Source organism: Echeneis naucrates, chromosome 20 (assembly GCF_900963305.1).
Source record: "Echeneis naucrates chromosome 20, fEcheNa1.1, whole genome shotgun sequence".
NCBI classification, from domain to species: domain Eukaryota; kingdom Metazoa; phylum Chordata; class Actinopteri; order Carangiformes; family Echeneidae; genus Echeneis; species Echeneis naucrates.
This window is the reverse complement of record NC_042530.1, coordinates 6,765,213-6,788,494: the sequence shown is the minus strand read 5'-3', so window position 1 is coordinate 6,788,494 and position 23,282 is coordinate 6,765,213. Positions and strand designations below refer to the sequence as shown.

General features: G+C 41.0%; 1 protein-coding gene across 2 annotated transcripts; it reads left to right on the top strand.

The window, feature by feature from the left end:
* Positions 1–22,369, top strand: nck1b (NCK adaptor protein 1b). 2 transcript variants are annotated; one of them, XM_029528600.1, is made up of 5 exons: positions 1–167; positions 9,913–9,965; positions 10,410–10,650; positions 19,674–20,422; positions 20,529–22,369. In XM_029528600.1, exons 3-5 carry the CDS (start codon positions 10,425–10,427, stop codon positions 20,727–20,729), a joined length of 1,176 nt encoding a protein of 391 aa, XP_029384460.1. In that variant the 5' UTR covers positions 1–167; positions 9,913–9,965; positions 10,410–10,424; the 3' UTR covers positions 20,730–22,369. The 2 variants fall into 2 exon arrangements, with proteins under 2 accessions (XP_029384460.1, XP_029384461.1); XM_029528601.1 differs by lacking the exons at positions 1–167; positions 9,913–9,965; positions 10,410–10,650 and adding an exon at positions 13,357–13,532.
* Positions 22,370–23,282: the final 913 nt, after the last annotated feature.

Below are 23,282 nucleotides of genomic sequence, written 5' to 3'. Positions count from 1 at the left end.
GAGAGAAAGAGAGAGAAAAGACAACTGTCTGCTCAGCGAAGGAGTCTCGACATCATTTATTGTGCATCAAATCTCAGTTGGTGTGACGCCTCTACACGTTAAACATCATCCGAAAGGAGACGCGGAAAAAAAAAAAAAAAAAAAAAAAGGTGGCCATCGGCGATCAGGTAAGGCGTGTTGTGACTGAACGGGTCGGCAATCTCAGCTGCCACAGACGGCCAAGCTATCTGATTCAAGCCACGGCGGCAGCGGCTACACGGCTAGCGTCTGCTATCCCTCAATTCAACAGAGTAATGTTTAAAAAGTCACGTCGGCTAACAGGCTAACTGCTAACCCAGACCAAACCAGATTGTCTCCCTGCCAACATGGCCAACATACTGCTGCCCAGCTGGCTAACCGTCAGTGCGGCTCTGGCCGAGATATCTGTAAACCCTTTTAAACAAAAGAAAAACAAACGAAAATTATCTCCATTTTCTTCAGTCCACTTATTCAGCCTGACACGCTGTCAGGTTTCAGTTAGGAGACAAAAAGCTGAAATAAAACTGGCCTGTAATGGGGCCACGCTTCGCTCGGTTGAGTGCACCAACCTTCAGGTTTTTATTTGTGTGGTTGAAAATGGAGAAGACAGTTTAACGCATCTCCTACTTTACTGCATTCACTGTCCAATGTGGCTGCTTTGTGTGTGACTGTAGCTGTACGGAAAGTTAAAGGGTTACTGGGTGTTGTGTACTGATTTCACTCTGCTACATTAACTTATTAGTCCTTAAAATGAAGAATTGCAGTCAGACCATCACTTTATGTTCACTAATTAATCTGTCATTTTTGTTGCAAATTGTCATAAGGGGGCGTTTTCAGTATTGATCTCTCTTTGAGTTATATTTCTAAATTAATCGAGCAATTATTTTTGCCTGCAAATTTTTCTTATGCATCATAAATTGCCTGTACAGTGGGAACAAGGCCAAACAGTTTCTATTCTACTGCATGAAGGTATAAAACAGCAGGTTGAGCTAAACTGGCACCAGGGGACAATAAGTGTAGTTTTCTTTTTCTTTTTTGACCTGATAAATGAATGAAATAATTAGGTGCCAAAACAGCTTTAGTTTTTATTCTCAACTATTCATTTCTGCGGACAATTGCAAACTAGTAGGAAGATCCGTTTACATTGACTTATCAAAGGAAAGCAAGAAAAGCCAGGCAAATTGACTGCACAAGTGAAATTGTTTGTTCTTTTAGTTTTTTAGATAATTGTTCCCTGTGTTTATCTCTGAACATCCTTTCAAACTTACGCACCCGAATCCAGACTAAATGTCATGCCTCAGTGGAACGGTGGGCGTTATAGTTGTATAATTTTAGGCTACCTGTAGTGCCGTATGTTTGTGTGACCTCTAACCAAATATTTATCAGGATAATTTGGCTTGTCTATGTTATCTCACTCCTATCAAATGAAAAAATATGCCGTCCAACAGATTTGAATGATTTTAAGAGGTAACGTCTGTGCTTCCAGATGGCAGGGGGTGGGGGTGTCTTTTGCATTTGCTGAATAGTATGGTTTCTGTAATTGTCACACTGACAGACCTCTTCACAGTCTCTCATTAAGGTTTCAGGGAGGTGAGAGGGGGAGAGTGACTTTTGGTTTGCTATGGCTCTGCTCTCAGTGGGAGACAGTGGGAGAGTAGCTACAGTTTTCTGCTTAGTAATAGTAGAAACCTGCTTATCAGCAAAATCTGGTTGAAGGCTCATATTATGTTCCTCTTAAGCATTGAAGCCAAAATTTAAGGTGTGAAAATGACCGTTAAAAGACATTTGCAACTGAAAATGTGCAACTATTGGTTTCCAGGTCATATGTATAACACCTGAAAGTAAAGCTTTCATTATACAGCTATGCATGTTGCTGTTGCAGTGATGAGTTCCTGTTTACTTCATTTGTGTCCTATTCATAGCAGCTGTTGACTCAGATAGCCTCTAATAGTAACCTTGTTTGAATGTTATGACAGTATGATCTTATGAATATGCAGTGATTGCCTTTTTTTCTAGAAGACAGTGCCTGGCTACAGCTACTAGTGGCCTCCAGCAGCCAAATCTGTCCCCACAGCCTAGAGGAAAATACCAACTGTGCATTTTATGATGGCCAAAAAAACTAATGTGGCTGAAATATTTCCTGCTCAAATGACAAGCCCAGGAATCTAGTCTGTAAAGTGGCTTTCCTATGAAGTTGAGAAATGGGGGGGATTTTTTTTTTTTTTGCTGCAGTCGTGTTCTCTGCTATTATCTCCCTAATTTCAAATATTGCTCAAGATCTTTTCCATTTCCTCATTTTCTTTCACAACAGTTTTCTGTTTGATGTGTTTTGCTTTGACGGACCTTGCATGTGAGAAATATTTGAATATCAGTGACAGTGGAAATTTCTATACATTAGCTTATCCCACCTGTAGGAAAATGCTTAGCCTCTTGTTAAGGCAAAAACGAAAAAAAAAAAAGGGGGGAACATGGGATACAATTAGAAGTGCTTGTTTATTTTCTTGCTACACTTGTATTAGAATTAAACTAATTAGAGAACAAAAAAATCTGTATAATTGTTAATGTATACAGATTCAGACTGCACAATTAGTGGTGTGATGACTTTTCACTAAATCCCTGTAAGGCAAGTTTATTGTTTGTTATCCATATCTATCATTTCTCATAAAAAAAAAAAAAAAAAGACTTCCTCATCAGAGAAAAGAAGTGTGTAGTTTCAGTGGTGGCTTTTTATTAACTCATGATTTGGGGATTTCATTTAGTGGGTTTTACTGAAAGAAAAAAGAGGATCTGTGTACTTGAAAGCACAGTTGCATTACCCTGACTAAAAAAGTAATATTGTCAAAATGTGTTTTTGCAGGAGCTCTTTTTTTGGCTTGATGAAAATAGACTCTTGAAGCACAGTTGCATTTTCTTATGATTCACTGATGCTATATATAGTCTGCCACCTTCTAGAAATTTTGTGTAAATCTGTTGTACTAACTGTCGCTCTACCTCATTGTTGGCGACAATTACACCAAATGAAAATTAAAAAAAGGTCCTTTCATTACAATACAAATGCCATCATGAGATTGGTGATCTACTGTTGAATTTTGAACACGATGGTTTTCTTGTCATGCAGATTTTTGCCTGGTTTCTTGTTTATGGCTGCAGTTGAAACTACTCTAGTGGAAATGGTCTGTGTGTCTGTGGTGCTCTTATCGTTATTAGTGGTTACATAAAAAACAAAAACATTCAAACCTTTGTCCTCTTGTGACAAAATATTCCAATTAACGCATCCAAAGAGACATTTTTGGAAAATAATTTGGATTGCATAATATAACAATACCCTTAAATGCTATGGCTGAACTTCGGTCTGTTAACCAAAGGCATCTATAATACACAACCTTAGTTTTATTGTGTATTTATGAGATTATATAATCTGAATTGACTGTCTAAGAAACATAATTCCAAACACTAAATCCCAAGAAACCAATTTGAGTATAATACAATCCTAAAATCAGGGTTAAAAATAGCCTTAATCTGTTATCCCAGCACAAGGACTGTCAGTTTCAATGTGTATTACTGTGCAGACTTTGTATGACTAAAGCATCTGTCAAATTACTTTGATAGCTCATCTTTTCTTTCTTTTTTTTTTTTTTAAATTCTGGAAACTGCGACCATATGGGTAAAATGGGTTGGTCTTTGTTAACTCTCGCCCATTTGTGACAGCGTCCCAGGTTTTAGTCTTTGGAAGGGTTAGTAATGTGCATTGTGGTCTGCCAGGGTCCTTTCTGACACCATTATGTGGGGTTGCCCTAGTTGAAAAATTTTGCAATTCCTTTAGAGAAAGTGGAATGACATTGCATACATTATAGTCTTCACCTGTCACCACAACAGTCCTCTCAGTGTTTGTAGTGTGTGTAGGTTGTCTCCCAGGGGTGACATTTCTGTGGAAAGGGTTTTTTTTTTTTCTTGTTTCTCCTATCAAACATCTTGCAGACCCCAGATTTTTGCGGCATCACCATGCAATCTGGAATGTGTCCTCCTCTCAAGATGCTTGTACAGCAGGTTCTAACTCGTGGATCAACCGGAATGGTGTCCCAAGTGGCTTGTTTAGTCTTATTGTGACAGCACTCGAGGACTCATATTTGCCAGGATGTATGAAGGCTAAAAAGAAGGTAGTGTATCCATTTCATCTCTGACACAGGCTGTGTGGATTATTTTTTATGGTTTATGGATAGAGCTGCTATTTTCAATCTAACATTTTTTTCAAAAGGCTGCAGTTACAGCAGCTACAGTACACTGGATATTTTAAGTATTTTCTAATGCAATTAATAGTTTCAAGCGCACAAGACTAAACCACAAACAGCTTTATCATACTATACTACTTGATGTGAGGATTCCTTCTGCTGTAAACTTAAATCACTCATTGGGAAAGCCCCTCTAACCTTCAGACTTGATGATGTAACTTGGAGGTTATATTTTGCATTTGCCTTGATCCCAGATTGCTTGGATGTGGCCTTCATAGGACTGGGTAACTACAGGCAGAAAGGCCACCCAGAACAACAATTGGCAAAAGCAGGGTGTGGATATGTAGGTTCTACTGGTGTAGGTGGGCTCTGAGGAAATGGATCCTTTCTTCGACAGAGGTATTAGGTTTTGGTGGGTATCTGCTTACAGAGAGGCTGCATAAATGTTTATACTGGGAGGCCTAGTCAGGTTAGTTGGGGACTTGAAATTTACAGTACTTAATTGAAGGTAACAATCAGTTATTGGTAGGCTGAAAACATTTTCCCATTGTTGTTCTTTTGGCATCTTAGGCTTCCATGCTTTGATCAGGCTTTTCAGAGCTGATACAGATCCCTCGTATTTTATTGTGATAATCTTGTTTTTATTATTATTTAACTTTTGTCATATGTTATCCCTTCTGATATTGTAATCACATCATTATTAAAAAAAAATACTATGTGCCTGCTCACCATTACTTAATTTCCTGTATTAATTTTTTGCTTGGTCCTGAAAATGCATAGTGAGAGCTGGGAACCCACCCTGTTAAAATTTTCATCATAGACTGAAGACTTTTGAACAATTGCGTTCAGCATTTGCAAGGCAACAGACATTTTGCAAACATTGATAAGATGCTTTGTGTTGTGTGGCATCTTATTTAATCTTCTAGCCACAAGAGGCCAACTTGGTTCATAAATGCTGTCTTTCTGTGGACTCAACAGTAACATTCAGCCTAAGGCCTGAGAATTGGGCAATACATCACTGTAGTAGTAAGAAGCAAAAAAACTGAAATGTTGCTTAGTTCTACTTCATTTATCTCATCTAGTTGATGATAGGTTTAAATGATTACTTGTAAATAGTAATGAACATCCTCTGTGCACTTGCTCACTCTATCAGAATAGTAAATTTAATTTTAAAAACTTGAACCCTCAGCTTTGTATAAAGAATCTGTAATGAAAAGGTGAGCACACAAGAACAACAGCAAAGGTGTTAAATTATATGTAATTTTGGATCCCCTTGTTTTCATAAATGCTATCCTTGTCTTTTTAAAATAGGTTATCTGTGCAGCATGTTAATGACTCAGTATTTTAAGTTCAAGTTGCTAATTCATATGGTTTCCTTTTTGTACCCCTCTCACACATTTGTTTTGGGCCTTTTGATGTGATGTTGGTGTAAAAGAAAGCTTTTAAACTTTTTGTTGTTTGTTGCTATGAGAGAAAATCTCTGGCAGCTCTCAAAGGACATGAGCCACGATCTATTTTAGGCCATTCCCAACTGCTGAGGGTGATCCCGTGGGGTGGATAACCAACTGCTTTCACATAGTCATGAGACAATATAGTTAACCCCAAGCCCCACAGGTTGTAATTAATGTAAAATGTGATAGAAGAACAATAAGTATTGTGTAGAAAAGTGCATTCTCTCATCTTCACTGATGTTAAAGTTTAAACTGCTTCTGCACTTGATCGCTCATCTCTTTAAATGAGATACATTACATGCATCAATGCAAAGATAAGTTATCTGAACTCAGGGTCAAGCCTGCACACTGTCAAATTGCATCACTTTCCCATCATCCGGTCACCCTTGTGTCCACACTTCCTGTCTCACAGCTGGCCTGCCAAGTCTCCCATGACCCTTTGCTGCTATGCTGCTGTTTTGTTTTGAGAGAATGTAGGACAGCTGGGATGAGATGCAGTCTCATGGGTCTCAGTTGCTTTGGTTAGCTATAGAAAAAAACGAAGCGCACAGGCATGTGTTCATCAGTCCATCGCTGTCCTGCACTGTCCGTTTGTGAAGTGGACCTGCCCTGTGGCTAAAGTTTAAGTTTTGGTGTAAGTTGGAGGAAGTGCAGCCGTGCCAGAGGGGCTGAGTGAGCATACAGAGCACATTCCACAAGGCAGCAGAGCCCTGTGATTTTAGAAGGCTGTCACAGGGATTAGGTTACTCTGTCTGCCTCTGTGAGCTCATGCTGTTGCTGTCTCAGTGCCTCAGCAATCCTGCCGAGCAGTGGTACATTATTTGCTCTCACAGTGAAGAGGGATGAGGATACGCGCTTGTATATATATCACAAAATCTTCTGTTGTTGTGACTTCATTCTTACCAAGAACCTCTCACGTCAGTATGTTATATAAAGTCAGGGCCCTTGACTAGAATCCTTGTTGAACATTCATAATATTTCAAATCTTTCTGGCTCCTGCGTATTGTAGTGTCCCTGTTTGATGCACTCAGATACACCACTGGGTGTGCTCTTTGACCAGATCGCTACTTGTGTGTGTTCGTTCTTCTTTTTTTTCTTTTTTTTGTGGCAGCAGCTGTAGGCTGCAGGATGTGGTAAATTGATGTTACTGTTGTTGCATTGTAAAATAAGAAGTAGCAAAGTTGCACTCTGCATCTCTGTTACACCACTGATGTGCAGTTGTGGTTTCTGGCCTGCAGTAATGCCTCTCCAAATATTGTTGTGTATTTTCTGAAAATATAACTAATAAAAAAAAAACAAAACTAACCTTTAGAGAGCAGTGACCAATTATGGTTGGTGTTTTTTTCCGGGGGGGGGGGGGCAGGGCTGACACTCTGTAGAACATGAGTGGTTAACTGATTATAAAAGTGGTTGACCTGTCACTGGCCCACATCTGCTGTTATGGCAGTAGATAAAACAATCCTACGTCAGTTTGTTATAGCTTAGTGCAGTGCTATATATCGATGCAGTGCTATTTATCTGTATGACACAAAGATGTATCTGTAATTTTGTAATGTAATTTTGTCTCATGACATCATAATAATGACAAATAGACCTTGCTTCCTAGCATGGAGTAATTTTTCAAAGTAAAAATGTACCCATTATGTCATAGGCCAAAAATAAATTCCAACTTCTAAAATTTGAGGTTTTGGTGCCTTTGATCAGTTTTATATAATTTTAAATATTATATATATGTAGTTATATATTCTTTTGAATTTGTAGCTGGTTTTGAACTGTTGATCAGACAAAGCAGGAAATTTGAGGGCATCAGTATTTCAGCTAAACCATAATAATAGTGTAAATGATGGTAAGTTGAACTGGCTGATCCAAAATTTAAAAACTAGAGAAAACAATGCAGCATTTCCTGTTTCAGACTGCTGGTGCACCACTTGAAGCAATTGCTGGGAAGGTGCTACAGGAGGCAAGGCACTGCTATAATTCACCTTCATTTTTTTTAGTCTGAAACAAAATATCAAGAAGGAACAGCCTTTTGTTGATTCTCTGTCAGCACACCAACTTTAAATGTGAGGGAGAAATGGGAAAACCCTGGTGTTACCAGTGTCCACCACATTTGACTAGCCGTCTACCACTCCATGCAATCTGGTGCCCCTTGTTGACAACCACAAAGCTCGTGCATACAAATCCTGGTTTTACTTTACGTGTGGTACGCACGTTATTTTTAGAGTTGAAGTCACTTCTTCAAAACATATATATGGGCAGACAGTCATTATAAAGGCCATAGGCTACTCAGCAGTGATTCATGACATCACTACTTCTGCAGCAATATATTCCACAAAATTATAAACTGAGTCATTTCCATATAGACTTCAGTAAGACCATAGTGTGCTGTGGGAATGGTGATGGATTGGGCTACCTGTTAATTTTGCAAGGCAGCAGGGTAAACAGAGATCCAGAGTGGATGTGAATACGACACCGTTTGAGCAGTTTGACCTGTCTGACCTCGTGTTTAGTGCTTTGGAGTGACGAGCGGCCTTGGCTCAGTCTGCAGCTGCATGATTAGCTCAGGGCATCTGTCACCTAACTTTTGATCCTCCCTCACATCTGTACCATCATAAGACACTGGTATTAATGTGCGTTTGGCACCCTAGATGTAGGGGGTGATGGCAGATAAAAGAAGTGACTGGAATGTAATGTGTTTTCTGAAAATTGGGGATGGATGTCCTACACTGATGATCCTATCAAGCACTATAGATATCCATGAAAGGATGTTATAAAGAGACACTTCTCAGCTTTTTGGCAGTTATCCATTCCAGCACAGGGAGTAGATAGTTGCTTTTGTCATGGTGAAAGAAGAAGATTCGAGGAGAGTAAATCAGTGCTGTCCTTTTTTTTTTTTTTCTTTTTCTTTTTTTTTTGTGCTGCTCCCTGTCTCCTTGTGTTCATTAATTTACTGTATACACCCTGATGTTGTAAATTAAGCCAGCATCAGCCCTCATGGGGAGTTAGTCACCATTCTTAAAATGTTTTACATTTACACATTATAGCTTTAGGCTTTACAATAAAGGAAAAATGAAATGTGGCACTATCAACCTTTGTTTTATCAAAGGATGAACCATCTGATCAACATTTCCCCCAGAAAAATCTTCTTCTTAGGTTTCAACTTAATGCTTATTTATTGTTTGTTCCGCTCCTCCTGGTACTCCCTGGCCTCTCTATCCTCCTCATGTTTGACTAAGATCAGGTTCTGGTCATATCTAATGGCCAGCTGCATCTGAAACCTAGATACTGCTTCAAATGAAAACCAATCAATCAATGAGGTCAGTGTCTGGGCCCTGAGGTCAGTCGGGGGCAGTGGGGGAACTTGGTTTGTTTCCCTGACATCACAGTGGCACGACAGTTGCTTCGGTACTGCTTGTCCCTTAAATGTTGACCCAAGTTTCTGTAGAATTGTCCTAAATGTAACCTGACTGTGCTGATGACGAGAGAGGTCATAAGACCAGCAGTTTTGAATGTGCTCATTGTTGAACATGAACCAGCTTTTTCTTGTGGATTACAGTATACAGATTTTAGATAGCCTGAAGAACGTGAAAGTTCTTGTGAAAAAGCGTTGGAATGATAATGTAGATCACGTAATTGGAACGTTTGTATATGTTGCATATATATATATATATATATATATATATATATATATATATATATATATATATATATATATATAAATTTAAACCAATACCACTATGTCATGAGTGGTAGTGGTTCTCTACCTAATGTAGCAGCAATGCTGATGCAGAATGCCCCTTTTCTTTACTTCACTATTACAATCATTTTTTGCCATTTCCCTGGCTGGCTGGATTGTGTTTGATGCCAAACACAATAGACAATCAGACTGCTACTGAAAGTAAACCATCTCCTCTGTAAATTCATGAAGAATGTGGATACTGGGAGATTTGCTTTATGCTTTCTGTCAGCCGTCAAGTGTGAAGACTGAGAAGAATAGTCATTTATATCCGGTATTTCAAGAATACGATTAGTCTGGGGCAGAATTATATCTGAATAGACTAAACTTTGGAAACAGAAGCAGAGTCTGGCCAAGTAATATTTGGATAACACTGTTCATATCTTAGTTATTAGGGCACTACTCCATGTACATAATTGTGTTATAATTGAAGTTATTTTATTATTATTATTATACATTGTCTGTTTCTTGTTTCTAGGTCGACATATACGCACCACAGCTCTTAAAGTTCTCAGCTTTGATGCAGCACAGGTACAGCCATCTCTTTCTGAGCTGTTTTTAAATTTGCTTTGGATTTGTTTCTTGTGTAATTGTGGTGTCTGGAGCAAAAAGCACAGCTGTAGAATAAAATGTGTATGATGGCCATGCAGACTGATTGGATTGAAATAGTCTTCCTCTGTAGTTTCATTCACGTGTTTTTTTGTTGATGCTAATAAATGCTTACTGATTTGACATTGTTGAAAAAGAACAAGCCTTCAGCCTCGCATACCACCTACACTAACTAGTTCCTGGGCGTAACCCTGTATTGGTTTATGACAGTAAAAGTGAGTCATTGTGCAGTCATTGTTAATTTACATGGCACTTTGGCAAATGGTCCAGATTTCATTGTATAGAAAACTTAATGCAGCTCAATCACTTGAATCTTATACTAACATTTCGTTTGTTTTACCCTCTCTCTCCCGCTCCTCCCATCAGTATAACTAGTGCAAGATGACGGAAGAGGTGATTGTCATCGCCAAGTTTGACTACATGGCCCAGCAGGACCAGGAGCTGGACATCAAGAAAAACGAGCGCCTCTGGCTTCTGGATGACTCCAAGTCCTGGTGGAGGGTCCGAAATGCCACCAACAAAACAGGCTTTGTGCCGTCCAACTATGTGGAGAGGAAAAACAGTGCCAGGAAAGCTTCTATTGTCAAGAATCTCAAAGACACACTTGGTAAAACAATTAATTACGTTTTCCTTAAATTTACGAGTCTGTGTGTGTAATGTTTTCATAATCATTGGCCAGAAACAATGTTTCCCTCAGGTAGTCGTAAGATTTCAAGGATTTCTCCGTTAGAGCGATTTTCTCACAAAATATTTGGACCTCATCAGTCATATTCTACATGGTGGGTTTTAAACAGGCTTTAAAGACTGTTGCGTACACAGAGCCTCCTCTACCTAGACAAGCTGTCCCCACCATTTTCTTTTTAACCACATAGCTGTGGTATATATTCTGCCTCCACAGGAAGACAGTATCAGGCTTATGTGTATTGGTATAAATGCCTCTGCTGATTCTTTTTTCCTCACAGAACATTTATAGTAAAGAGTGTCTGACCGAAGTATCTATACTTAAAGCTATAGCTCAAGTAAGGTGAAATTTTTCTACTTTACCCTGGAGCATTTGCTCAGGTAAGGAAACAATATATTTTTTAAATTTTAACTGTATATTTTAAAGGTTAATGCTTTGGGGATTTTGTTTTCGCAACTGCAACACGAAAGCAAATGTGCTTACCTGTCTTAAGAAATCTAGATATCGCCACTTGCGGTTTGTGTGTATACAAATGCAACAGAGGATTTCCACCTGCTCTTTTATCACACCCTGAGTTGATACATCACGTGTGTTGTCTCTCCTGTCAACACAACAGTATTATTTCTGGGAACTGACATTTGCCAAAGGCTATGTGCTGTCAGGAGCAAGGCAAATGTAATTCTATGTAAGCCAAGGTTACCATTTGTTTTATCTTAATTCTTCTTGATGACAAGACATTGATGATAATTTGGGATACACTCTCTGACCACTGGCATCTAGCCTGGATCACTACCAGAGAGCGTGGCATTTGTTTTGCTGTGATTTTGCAGTTTGATCATTTCTTTTACGTGTTTGTATAACATGGGAATATGTCATTACTTTCTCATGCTTTTTGTACTAGTTTCTGATTCTACATCATGTCCTGGTCTGCAGGGTGTTGTTACCTCTATTAATACCTAGATGTGATAAATGTGTTGGTTTACTTCATGACAGCTTGCTCACTTGTGGTGACTTTTTTTAGGCTGAGTTTGTTGTGATTGATGTAACTCTAGTTCTTCAATTCAATGACACTGTAGTCTTATCTCATTTAGAATGGCACTGAACTACAAAAACCAAAGAAAGCGACTGACTGCTGTTTGGGCCATTTGACAACATAACACCTAACCACACTTGTGTAACCGGCAAAAGAGATGGTCTTATCTCCTTTCCGTATCTCTCATGTGGTGATGACAAAACTCTCCTGCTAAGGTGACTTTTGCAGGGAAGCCGTGGGTACCAAGGCTGTTCTTTGCTTCACAAAGTTCTAAAAGAGTTTTGTATTGTTCTTGGGGTAGCTCACCAAATGTGTTGAAGCAATTTATGACTGTATCACACCGTACTGTTTGCAAAACACTTATCTGTTGAGCATGAGAACTGTGCCTTCCTGTAAGCGACACTGTTTTTTTTGTTAGTGTTGTGGTTAGAAGACACTAGTGATCCAGACAGCCCTGCACTGAAATGCTCTGAAAAATGACAAAACAAGAAGGGATCTCTTTTATACACCGTTCATTACTGTTTTTTCCTTTCAAGTACATCTAGGATAAAACTAATATACATTTTTATAAAATGAGAAGGTCATATTTATCTCCTAACGCAAGACCAAAAAATGAGTTAACTGTTGCATTCCAAGTCTGTTTTGCCCATAAGTGTACAGGTTTATGTATCTGTCCGTTACCTGTAGTTTGTATGCATTTATGAGAAGCTGTTTGTGGTTGTGTGGGAGTGTGTGTGGTCATGCACAATAGCCACGAGCCTCCCAAGAACTTCCCACCTGCCACTGCATCCATTGATTAAATAAGCTCAACTGAACAGCTGCATGAATGACACATAATCTCAGGTCTCACTCACACAGATCCAGTAAAACACAGTCTAATCTAAAACATGGGTAAAGGCCAAACCAAGCCTTGTTAAACACTAATACAATCATAGAACTCTCGTAAATACTTCACCATCATGTGTTACAGTTTATGATCTATCAGCAGATTTAGGGCATTTTTAAAAGGGAGATTGTGTGTTTCTTGTACATATACACTATGTATCAAAGAGCAATATGAGAATCAGCCAGAAGACCACACTGACATGATATGTGGGAGGAAAAAGGCTTTTTCTTTTCTTTTCTTTTTTTTTTTTAAACAAGCCTGTTGCTGGGTGTGGAGTGGTGTCATCATTTGAAAGAATGTGTGAGTGCATGATCTGTCTGCAGAGGGCTGTGCAAGTGTGAGTACTTGTGCCTTTCTGTGTTTGAGGACCCGTGTTTCCTGGGTTTGTTGTTAAGTTATGAGTGTGTCTCTACAAACAACTGCAATCATGTGATACTGAGAACTCAATGACTGACTCACGCCGCCTTTGCAGCGTCCCCCCCCAACTGCCTTTAAAAAAAAAAAAAAAAAAACTTCTTGCAACTATCATTTTGAAGTTTACTTCCATTAAAATAGCCCCTACACTCTCCTCTTTCATTTCTTTTCTTTTTCTCTCTGTCTATGCCTCTACCTCCCCCTCCCTTCTTCTGTTCCCTCTCCATGAGGCCTCTGTATTCTGCCTTCTAGAGCTGGACTGGAGGCCTCTCTGTCCTGCACTCTGATTGGCTAAGCCTGACCACATGGTCAAGGAGTGGGCCGCCCTGCTCTGCTGTCTGCCCAGCTCTCTGGGTGTTCCAATGGAATAACTCTACAGCTGCAGTGGGAAGAGAGCAGGGGCCGGGAAGAGACAGAGAGGGAGAGACAGCGAGCCCAAAATGGACATGGCTAACCTATTCAAACATTTCTTTCGTGAGTTTTCAACTTTCCTAGTCTTCAGTAGCAGATTAAAGCTGGTCTGACTTGTGTGTTTTACGAGTGGCGAAAAGAGGGATTTTGTTTGAAGTTGGAGCAGTTCTCTATTCCTCTCTGGCTGTGCTTGAGTGGCTGTCAGGGTTTTCTTGTGTTGTTGTGCTTTTTTTTCCACCTTCCTTTTTCTGATATTTCACTTTGGTTCTCACTGGGTTTCAGCTTCCAGTTAACCAAATGATGTGTCATATTTAGAGCTGTCAGAAACAGATTTTTGTGCTAACATGTTGTGTTGGCAGGGAAGGAGAAGGTGTCTTAACAGCTTTTGAGGTTGTGTCTGTGTGAGTGGCTGCAAAGACTGGGTGGATATGCTTTTGAAAAGCCTTCTGCTGAGCTGAAGCCTGTAATTGACTCAGCAATCCTGCTGCCTTTCTTTTAAACACACATACACACACAGTAATCCAACTTTATTTCTCTCAAGCGTTTAGTCTTGGTGAGTGGGCTGTAACTCAGTGGATTACATTATCATGCTTGAAGACCCCCCTCTCCACCCTGTGTAGGAATTATTCAAGACATAGCCAAAGTCTGTTTTCCTTTATGCTACCCTCAGGGCGAGCTCACTCATTCTGGGAGGGTCCCCCCACCGGCAGTCATGAGCTACAGTTGAAGGGACACGGGGTGCTCATGTAGAACACTGTAGTCATTGTGCTGAGAGGAGGAAAGGGTTTCTGCTGATGGATGGGACCTGGGCTCCCATCTCCTGCACCGCGCTCAGTTATCAGAGGAATGTCATTATCCAGGCGGCTGTGTGGCCTGTGGATACTTTACAGCCACACCGACACACTTTTTCAAAAGACCCTGGCATACACCCATGCTGTAATCTCACCTTGTAACTGTTGAGTGTTACCTCCTGTCTCTCTCTATCTTCCCCACTTGTGTGTGTGTGTGTGTGTGTGTGTGTGTATCCGCTGACTGGCTTGTTTGCAGTCCAAAGGATCCATGGGGTGAGAAGAACAGAGATGAGCTAATAAACCTTTTGCTTGTGTAAACTGAGAGCTGTTAGTCTCCTATCTCCTCCCTCTGTTTTCCTGTTTCTCAGCCTCCCCAGTGAGCGGAAACTCTAATTTGAGCCACATTGCTCCCCGAACTTTGGAGGAGTGCTGGCTAGAAAGGAAGTGAGAAGTTGGGAGGAAGCTGAATCATTGTGCGGGGTCTGTCAGTCGGATTTTCTCGCAGTGTCTGTATCTTGCGCCCTCTTTTCCATCTCCTGTTTCAGCGGCCCCTTGTACGCTGACTGGAAAAGCAAAAGATCATGATTAAGGAGAGCTGTCAACACCTCATAGGTCTAAGATAATTTTTTCCTCCTCGCTGGCCACTCATCTTTGTTATTTTACATATTCTGTCATTGAGAAAGGCTTAGGAAGAAGTGACCATTGCTCTGAGCTTGTTTAGTTGTAACCAGCTCTGTAAACATGTTATGAACAGCTTCCCTTGTCTGTTGAATTGAATAATGCTTTTCATTGTTGATTCATTTACTGATTATTTTCTCTGACAACTTTTAGTCTACAAAAGGTCAGTTCATCACAAATCATAAGATTCAAACATCACATTTAAAATTTTTGGATAGTCAGGGCAGCAATCTAAAAATATTAGGTTTGCTTTCATAAAACTGAAAAGAAATTCCATTTGATAAGCCAGTCATCTTCTACAGGATCATTAAAATATTCCTTGATCGATATATGAAATAATTCCAATCAGAATTCAATAGTTATGGCATCCCTCTGGAAGCAAAAATGTTTTTGAGAAAAGTTGTATTGTGTCAAACAAAGTAACATTTTTGTGATTTTTGATCTGAGCTGAAGCTCAGGTATGATACAGGCACTATTAGAAACAAGAAATACCGGAATAGAAGAAAAAAAAAAATAGTTCACCTAAAAACTGTGATTACTCATTTAAAAAAAAAAAAACAGTTCTGTGGAGCAGGACTTTGAGAGTGAGCTAATCATTCCAGTGATGCACAAATACACATGTATTGATTGGCAGTGTTGTTTGTTTTACTGTGAGGACAGGTTCTTCTTGGCGTAGCCTCTGACAATAACCCTGAGCTGCCCAGAGCAGTAAAAGCCAAATGGAGCTGCTCCACAGACTGACGGAGGCCTGATTCAGATGGCTGTAGTTAAGAGTTCTGCACATTTCCTGTGCACCCATCAATCAGCCATCTCAGGAACTTGATGTTCATAGCCTTTGTACCTGTGCACGCCCACTGGAGAACAAGGCCAGCTTATTTTTTTTGTATGATCCCTGAAGCTTGTTTGACCTCCTCTTTCTGATGATGTGGTGCCATTACGTTTGTGTGTATCTCATGCTAGACCATATGGCTGAGGGTTGTTTCATGGCGCCACATGTCGGGTGAATATGAGCAGCATATTGCTGTCAGACCTGAGGTTACACTCTCAGTGACAGCATTGTGCTTCAGATTACTTGGCTGTAGTTAGGATATAATAGTGACGTGTTGTGCTTGGCTATAATATATTGGGGCTTTCCTTTATTTGCTGCTGCCAAGCCTAGCTTGTTCGAGTGCTCATATTGTGTTCAAGTAGGGGGATGCTCAGGCACTGTCAGACAGCCTGACGCAGGGTGTTGTCGTCCACAGAGGAAGAGCCCTGGAATGGAGGGAAGCCGAGGGGTCGAAAGGGCCCTGGCAGACAATGGACAGCCTGCCAGTGTGGGGAGGCTGGAGTTAAAAAACAAAACCAGTTCCTGTCTGTCACTGGTAGCCGAACAAACTCCCTAGCACTTTCTACTCCCCGCTGCTGCTGTGCCTCATCTGTAAGCAAAAAGTGAAGAGTTTTCCTGCGAAGTGCTTTTAACATATGTGTCCTAGGACCCTGTCATTGTTTGCGGTGGTTTATTGCCATTTAAAGAAACACCGTTTCCTACTTCAGCATCCCTCTCTGAGGAAATGCACAGGAAAAAGCATGTGACGTTGCTGGAGAGAAAAATTTCCAGTGCACCGTACTTTTTGAATTGGCTTCCTGTCTCGTAACGCATACAGCCAAGTAGTGGCATGGCTTGTGGGTTTCAGAGGAAGCACTGAGCTGCCACATGTGCATATATTCTCATGTAATCTTCATGCAGTTCGCAGTATTTAGGGTTACCTTGACATGAAGCCTGTTCCTCCTCCAGGTAGGGCAGGGTCAGTGGTCAGCGGGTTTGTGGTGGTGTGTTTTGTTTGTTTTTTTTGTTTTTTGTCTGCTACCAAATGCTGTTGCCTCTCCTTTCCTGATTCAATGTTTGGGCACGGAATGACACATTCTTTTAGTAACTTTTTTTTTTTTTTTTTACTGTTACATCCATTTTTGTTCAGGTTGTAAAAATGGAATGTCTCGATGTTGCAGCGAGCTGCTGGTAACACAGATTGTCCCATAATTAGTTTCCCAGCCTCAATTCTCATAACAACCAGTGATGTCCCACAACAGCTATGTCTTGTCTCAGTGGCTTGACTTCATACTAATCAGTCATTGTAAAAGTGCTGTTTTTACATAGAGTAACCCTTCTGAAATGAAAGATTACCTTTTTATTTATGTTACCATTAAATTATAAACGTTATACTGAATTCATTTAGCTATTTGGATTTTCTTCAGCTAAGAAAATTGTTCCCTAATCTTACAATGTGGTAAATAGCTAGTTTAAATGTTTTAATATACAATTTGTGGTTTATCAGAAATCTTCTTCTCTTTTTGACAGTCAAACTCAGTAACAGCAAGCTACTGGACATCCCTTTCAGAGCTTTGCATATTAAAAGGTTCACAAATTGTCCTTTTAACTTCAGCGTCGCTGAACTCACAATCTGGCAGAAAAATTTAGTAGAATATCAAGGAAGTGCTTAGCAGCAGTTGTGTGAGTGTTTTTGACTGTCTAACACAGCAAACATTGGCCTTGCTCAGAGCGCTACCATGCCTGATAAGAACCTCAGAGATTGGCCGTAAAAGGAAACACAACCTTAAAGTTCCTCTACTTAGCAGCACAAGTCATTTCTCTGCGATTAACCTACAACTGCATGACAGACGGGACCTTACAGAAGCAGATGCCCTCAGTAATAACCCTTTATCTTCTGCAAGTATCATCGTCCTATAGTTGTAGTCAAATCTCACCTTCCCTTCATTACCTTAACCGAGATTGAGCATCTAGTCAAATGCATTCATCTTTGACTCTGTGGCCAATGCAAAGCGTTCGTGTGACTGTAAGAGGAAGCAGCTAATAAAATTTCTGACAGGGATACAGATAAGGACTGCATTACCTGGCCAATATGATTAAAATATAATCTGAGTTGTATCCATTCCCAGTTGGAGCTGAAAGATACTTTATTTATACAGTGTTGGCCTCTAACCTGGGTTTGGAACTAACCAGGTCATTTCCAACTGTGCACAGAGACTGTACCTGTATGTTTAGTTTTTTTGTTGGTTTGTGGGTTTATCCCCTCTCTTACATACATGTGGATTTAGATTCTATCCGTAACTTTTTCATTAATTTAAATGTTGAAGATGAGTGAGGTGTTTCTGTTGCTGTACACTTTAATATGATGGCAACAGAAAACCTCGACTTTGTTTTTTCAGTTTATGCCTCATCTTTATATATCTGTATCTATGTATCTATAGATGTTTCTCCCAGATGTGTCTTTCAGAAGTTCTTCCTTTGAGTTATTAAGGCTGCATGAAGGCATAACTACAACGAACCTCCACCTACAGACATCAGGTCTTAACACCCTGTCTGCAGTCTGTAGTTATGTACAGTGGTGTGACTAATAACAGGGTCTACCTGGAAGCAATTTGACGATGGACTCGCAGCACTACTGTGAAATTTGTCTGCACTTCTTGAGTCATGGACACCTTTCAGTAACAATTTATCTGTGGTGAAACAGCTTCAGTATGGCCTTGTGACACATTAGTCACGTTCTGTGCCAGAAAACAAACACCACAACACACCATCCTCCCAGTGCTATCCTCAGGGCTACACCCTGCCTTAGTGTATAATTTCACCCTGCTGACTTTTGATTATTGAAGCAATCGCTTTGCAAACGTAATCACAAATAAAATCACCACTTTGCTCTGCTCATTGTGTCTGATACCAGTGTCTGTCTGGCCTCAGATTCCGTCTGGTCAACAACTGTACAGGCTTGGGATGACGATGGTAATATTATATTGGCTTTATAAGCACTGCCTAAATGGTTGACTATTGCTTCGATTGTTTCTATTGAATAAATGAATGTATAAATAGATTAGACCGTGGGCATTACAAAAGTTTTTTGTTTGGAAGCAGGCTCACCACTGCATCCATACAACTGTTAGCATGTCAGGCTGCCAAATGGGAATTTTTGTCCAATAAAACAATGGCCACAGGCCTGCCAAAGCTCTGCTTCGGGCTCCGTAACCCAGGAAAGGGCCAGAGGGCCCGGTAATCCCCCTTCAGTTTATAGATGGTACACGGTGCATGGTGTCCAGCTGCACTACAAGCAAGGCTACAGGTGTCAGAGGGCCCAAGGTGATTAGTGCAATGGGATTAGCCACAATCAAATGTGACTGAACATTTTTGCCCTTCGAATTCAAGAAGAGCGGGATTTGTAGTTCATTTCAATGTTTCCATAGCGCCTGTTGGCTCGTGCCAAAGCACGTTTTCATCCCACTTAGTTTTTTCCCCCGTTATTTTTGTTTCCTCAGCACCTTTGGTCTAATCCTCAAGAATGCATTTGGATTTGGAATGTGGGGGGTTAGGCCACTGTGCAATGTGGAAAAAGAATGATATTTCGCCCTGCTTACCCACCCACCCTGTACTTCAGCACAACCCTAATGCTTATTATTGCTGCCTGGTATTTGTCAGGGATTTTTTTCATCCTCCCCTAAATTTTCTTAGGTGTGGTTTGTTTCCTTGTTGAGACGTGTACCATCAGCATCAGTGGAAAGGTGTGATGTGACAATCAGAATTCCACGGACTTGCGTTTTAGTAAAACAAAGACTCTCTAGTCATAAAGACCTGTCTGTACACTATGTCAGACTCTCAGGTGCCTTGTAATAAAGTTTCTGGCCTTGTTCACTGGACATAATGCAATGTATACAATGATAATTCTGTTATTTATTTTTAATCTAGGAATTGGGAAGGTGAAGAGCAGAAAGGGGGGCATGAGAGACACAGCATCCAACTCTGACACAGACATGAATGCAGATAACGGTGAGCGGCTCTACGACCTCAACCTGCCCGCCTTGGTCAAGTTCAGCTACACAGCGGAGCGCGAGGACGAGCTGTCTCTGGTGAAAGGCACACGGGTGGTGGTGATGGAGAAGTGCAGCGACGGCTGGTGGCGTGGCAGCAACAATGGACGATCAGGCTGGTTTCCATCCAACTACGTGACAGAGGATGTGGACGGGACGGCAGGGGGAGGGGGAATGGGCGGTGACCCGGTTGGATCGCTAACTGAGAAGCTTGCGGCTGTGGTGAACAGCACCACGAATGGGAACCGGGTGCTGCATACGGTTCAGGCTCTCTACCCTTTCAGCTCAGGCAACGATGAGGAGCTCAACTTTGAAAAAGGGGAGGTGATGGAGGTTGTGGAGAAGCCAGAGAACGATCCAGAGTGGTGGAAGTGCCGCAAAGCGGATGGACAGCTGGGTTTGGTGCCTAAGAACTACGTCACTGTGCTGGACTCCATGTCCCATAAGCCCCCAGCAGGGCTAGCTGGGCCACCTACACCTGACTGTGACTACATCTCTCCTTCAGGCAGTGGGCGGTTCGCAGGAAAGGAGTGGTACTATGGAAAGGTTACACGTCACCAAGCAGAGGTGGCTCTGAACCAGCGAGGCACAGAGGGAGACTTCCTCATCCGAGACAGCGAGTCGTCGGTCAGTAGCTCACACCTGCTCCTGGACAACCAATCATGTTGCCTGCAGTTGCTTTAACGGCCTGTCTGAGCACTGATAACAAGCTTGTTTTCTTTTCTTTCTACAGCCAAACGACTTCTCCATCTCCCTGAAGGCGCAGAGCAAGAACAAGCATTTCAAAGTTCAGCTGAAGGAAAACCTTTACTGCATTGGACAGCGCAAGTTCAACTCTATGGAAGAGCTTGTTGAACACTACAAAAAAGCCCCCATCTTCACCAGTGAGCAGGGAGACAAACTGTACCTGATCAAGGCCTTGGCTGCCTCCTGATCTCTCTCTGTTACACACATGCACGCACGTGCGCACACATACAGACACACACCTTACACAATGTTAACTGCATCCATATATAGACATACAGATACTTACACCAGAACATACACTAACATTTAAACTCCAAGCCTGAGGACTTAACACATCATCAGGACTTCAATGCCCAACGTGTGAGCATTCCAAGAGAAGGTATGGAAGCAACAGCATGGGAGAGACAAAGAGGGATAGAGGGGGGAGACAAAAAGACTATGGACTCCTGAGAGTTGACTACAGACCTCTTGGTCACTTATTTTAAATTATCCAGATGTGTTAGTTCATAGGCAATGCCATGTATTTCCACCTTGATATCTATTAGTTACATTTAGTTTCCTTTTTGTTGATAATATAATCTTTTAACAGTTTCTTTTAAAAATGTGGATTTTTTTTTTTTTTTTTTTTTACACTATATCCAACACAACAACCAACCGTATGAGGCATTTTTTTCAAATGTTAGCAAATCCTGACTCTTTCCTAGAGAGGTCTGCATTTCAACTCAAGTTTTCTGTTGTCCGTCTTAACTCTGTGGACACACTGATCCACAACTTCTGCGAAATGCTAGTCATGAATAAAAATTAAGTGACCAAAATATATTTATTGATACAATTCTATTAGGATCGTGGTTGTAGAGGTTGGGATGTGAGGAGTCCTCTTCTAGGTGTCCGTCTTGCTCTTTGTATTACAGAACTGCTTGTCTCACGTATTGCTGTATCCATATCATGTGAATGTTAGAGCCGAGGCGCCAGAGACTCAAAACGATGTAACGTTGCATGCAGACAAAAGTGTCTAACACCTTCACTTGGAGAAGAGGGATCGATGGAATTTATCTCTGTGTCTGAAGGTGTCTGAAGAGTCTAGAAGTATTTTCCCTCATAGCAGGAGACCCCCCACCCCCACCCCCACCCACCACTCCCCATCACCTCACTCTCCTGGAGGGGCGGGAGAGGAAATGAAATTGAGGGCCAGTCTGGCTGGTCAGATGATGTCACTGCCCACTGAAGGGAATGGAGGAGAGAAAGGTCACGCAGAGGTCGTGTTTGTGTGGTTGCTGAGCATATACATGATGGTGGGAGACGCCCTCTTCCTTAAGCAGGCACAAAGGATTTGTTGAAAACAGTTTCTTATGACTAAGTATTGCTGGAATAAAAGAAACCGGTTTTGGTGCTTTAACTTTTTTCTTTGATATCAAGGCATTTATTTACATGACTAATGTGTCAGGGCGAGTTAAGGGGACTTGTTCCTGGTGTAGGCTCGAGTCAGGTTGTTTTCATACACATGGCTCATATTTACAGTAAAGGTCTCTAGAGAATGAGTGTTGTCCGCTGAAAATAGACTAAGTAGTGTTTGAATGTTGAAGGGTAGCGAGTATCTGTGCCTGCATACAAAGCTGCAGTGGCGTCGGCAGGGAGCCGCTCCAGCCGTGGGCTGAGGGAGATGATGATGATGATGATGATGATGATGAAGATGACGGTGTTCTTGATTGCTGCATAATGGCTTCTCCAGCTGTGGCCAGTTGGACGCAAGCGCAGAGAAAAAGAGAATGGGTGGAAGAGGGATTTCACAGAGGAGGAATGGAAAAATGAACCGTAAGAGAGAGAGAGAGAGGAAAAAAACAAAAGCAGTGAATTAGGATCTCGGAAAGAGACTCAGAATCTGTTCCAATGCATGAGAGGATCTGGAATACCGCTCCCAGTCATAGATGGGCGGAGGAAAATGAACACAGCCAGCGCTGATGTATCAGAGGGGAATAAAAGATTTTGGATGGGAGAATTTTGGAAAGGTTTCGAGGCAGCCAGTCCAGCTACACCAATCACAGAACATGGGTGTGAACCTTTTTTTTTTCCTCCATTTCCCAGGTGACCCAGCTCTTCATACAAGAGCTGTTTTTAAAAGGAAAAAAAATAAGCTGTTAAAAAGAATCATACGTAGGGAGAAAAATTACCTTTAAATCTGATTTCTAGTGACTTAAAGGTTCTATTTTAGCATCCACAGCACTGGTCCAAATCGTACTTTAACTAATTATACAAGTAGAAAAACAACATTCCAACATGAAAGCTTCTGTCGGGATTTACCAGATTTCTTCTGACCTCAGGCCTCTCAGTGTAAATCAGAGGATTGTCTGTGTGTTTTTGTTTTGTTTTTTTTTTTAATTTTAGATCCTAAATCTGTCAAGATTTATTTCAGTTTTTCATGTTAACATAATTTCAACACGAGCAAGTTTTTTGTGCCGGTGTTCCCGTTTCACTTTCTGTGTCTGACTGCAATAGTGGTCACCGGAAAAGTATTTGGGTTACAGGATTTCTGTTAGATGTCATTTATTACATCAAATCCCTGGCTGTTGTTATGGTGCCATGTTGCTGACACTTTGTGAAAGATAGTGTTTGATGCATTAGTAATCAACTATTATCAGCTGTGTGTGTGTGTGTGTGTGTGTGTGTGTGTGTGAGAGAAATTTCCTCCCTGGCTTCCATTTCTACAGAATCTGCAACATAGCGATGATGACAAACGCCAACA

Bases quoted from the DNA above. Each gene is read 5' to 3' on its own strand.
- nck1b (XM_029528600.1), top strand. From the start codon at position 10,425: ATGACGGAAGAGGTGATTGTCATCGCCAAGTTTGACTACATGGCCCAG. The intron at 10,651-19,673 runs GTAAAACAATTA...TTTTTAATCTAG, and splicing joins GAATCTCAAAGACACACTTG to GAATTGGGAAGGTGAAGAGC. The intron at 20,423-20,528 runs GTCAGTAGCTCA...TTCTTTCTACAG, and splicing joins TCCGAGACAGCGAGTCGTCG to CCAAACGACTTCTCCATCTC.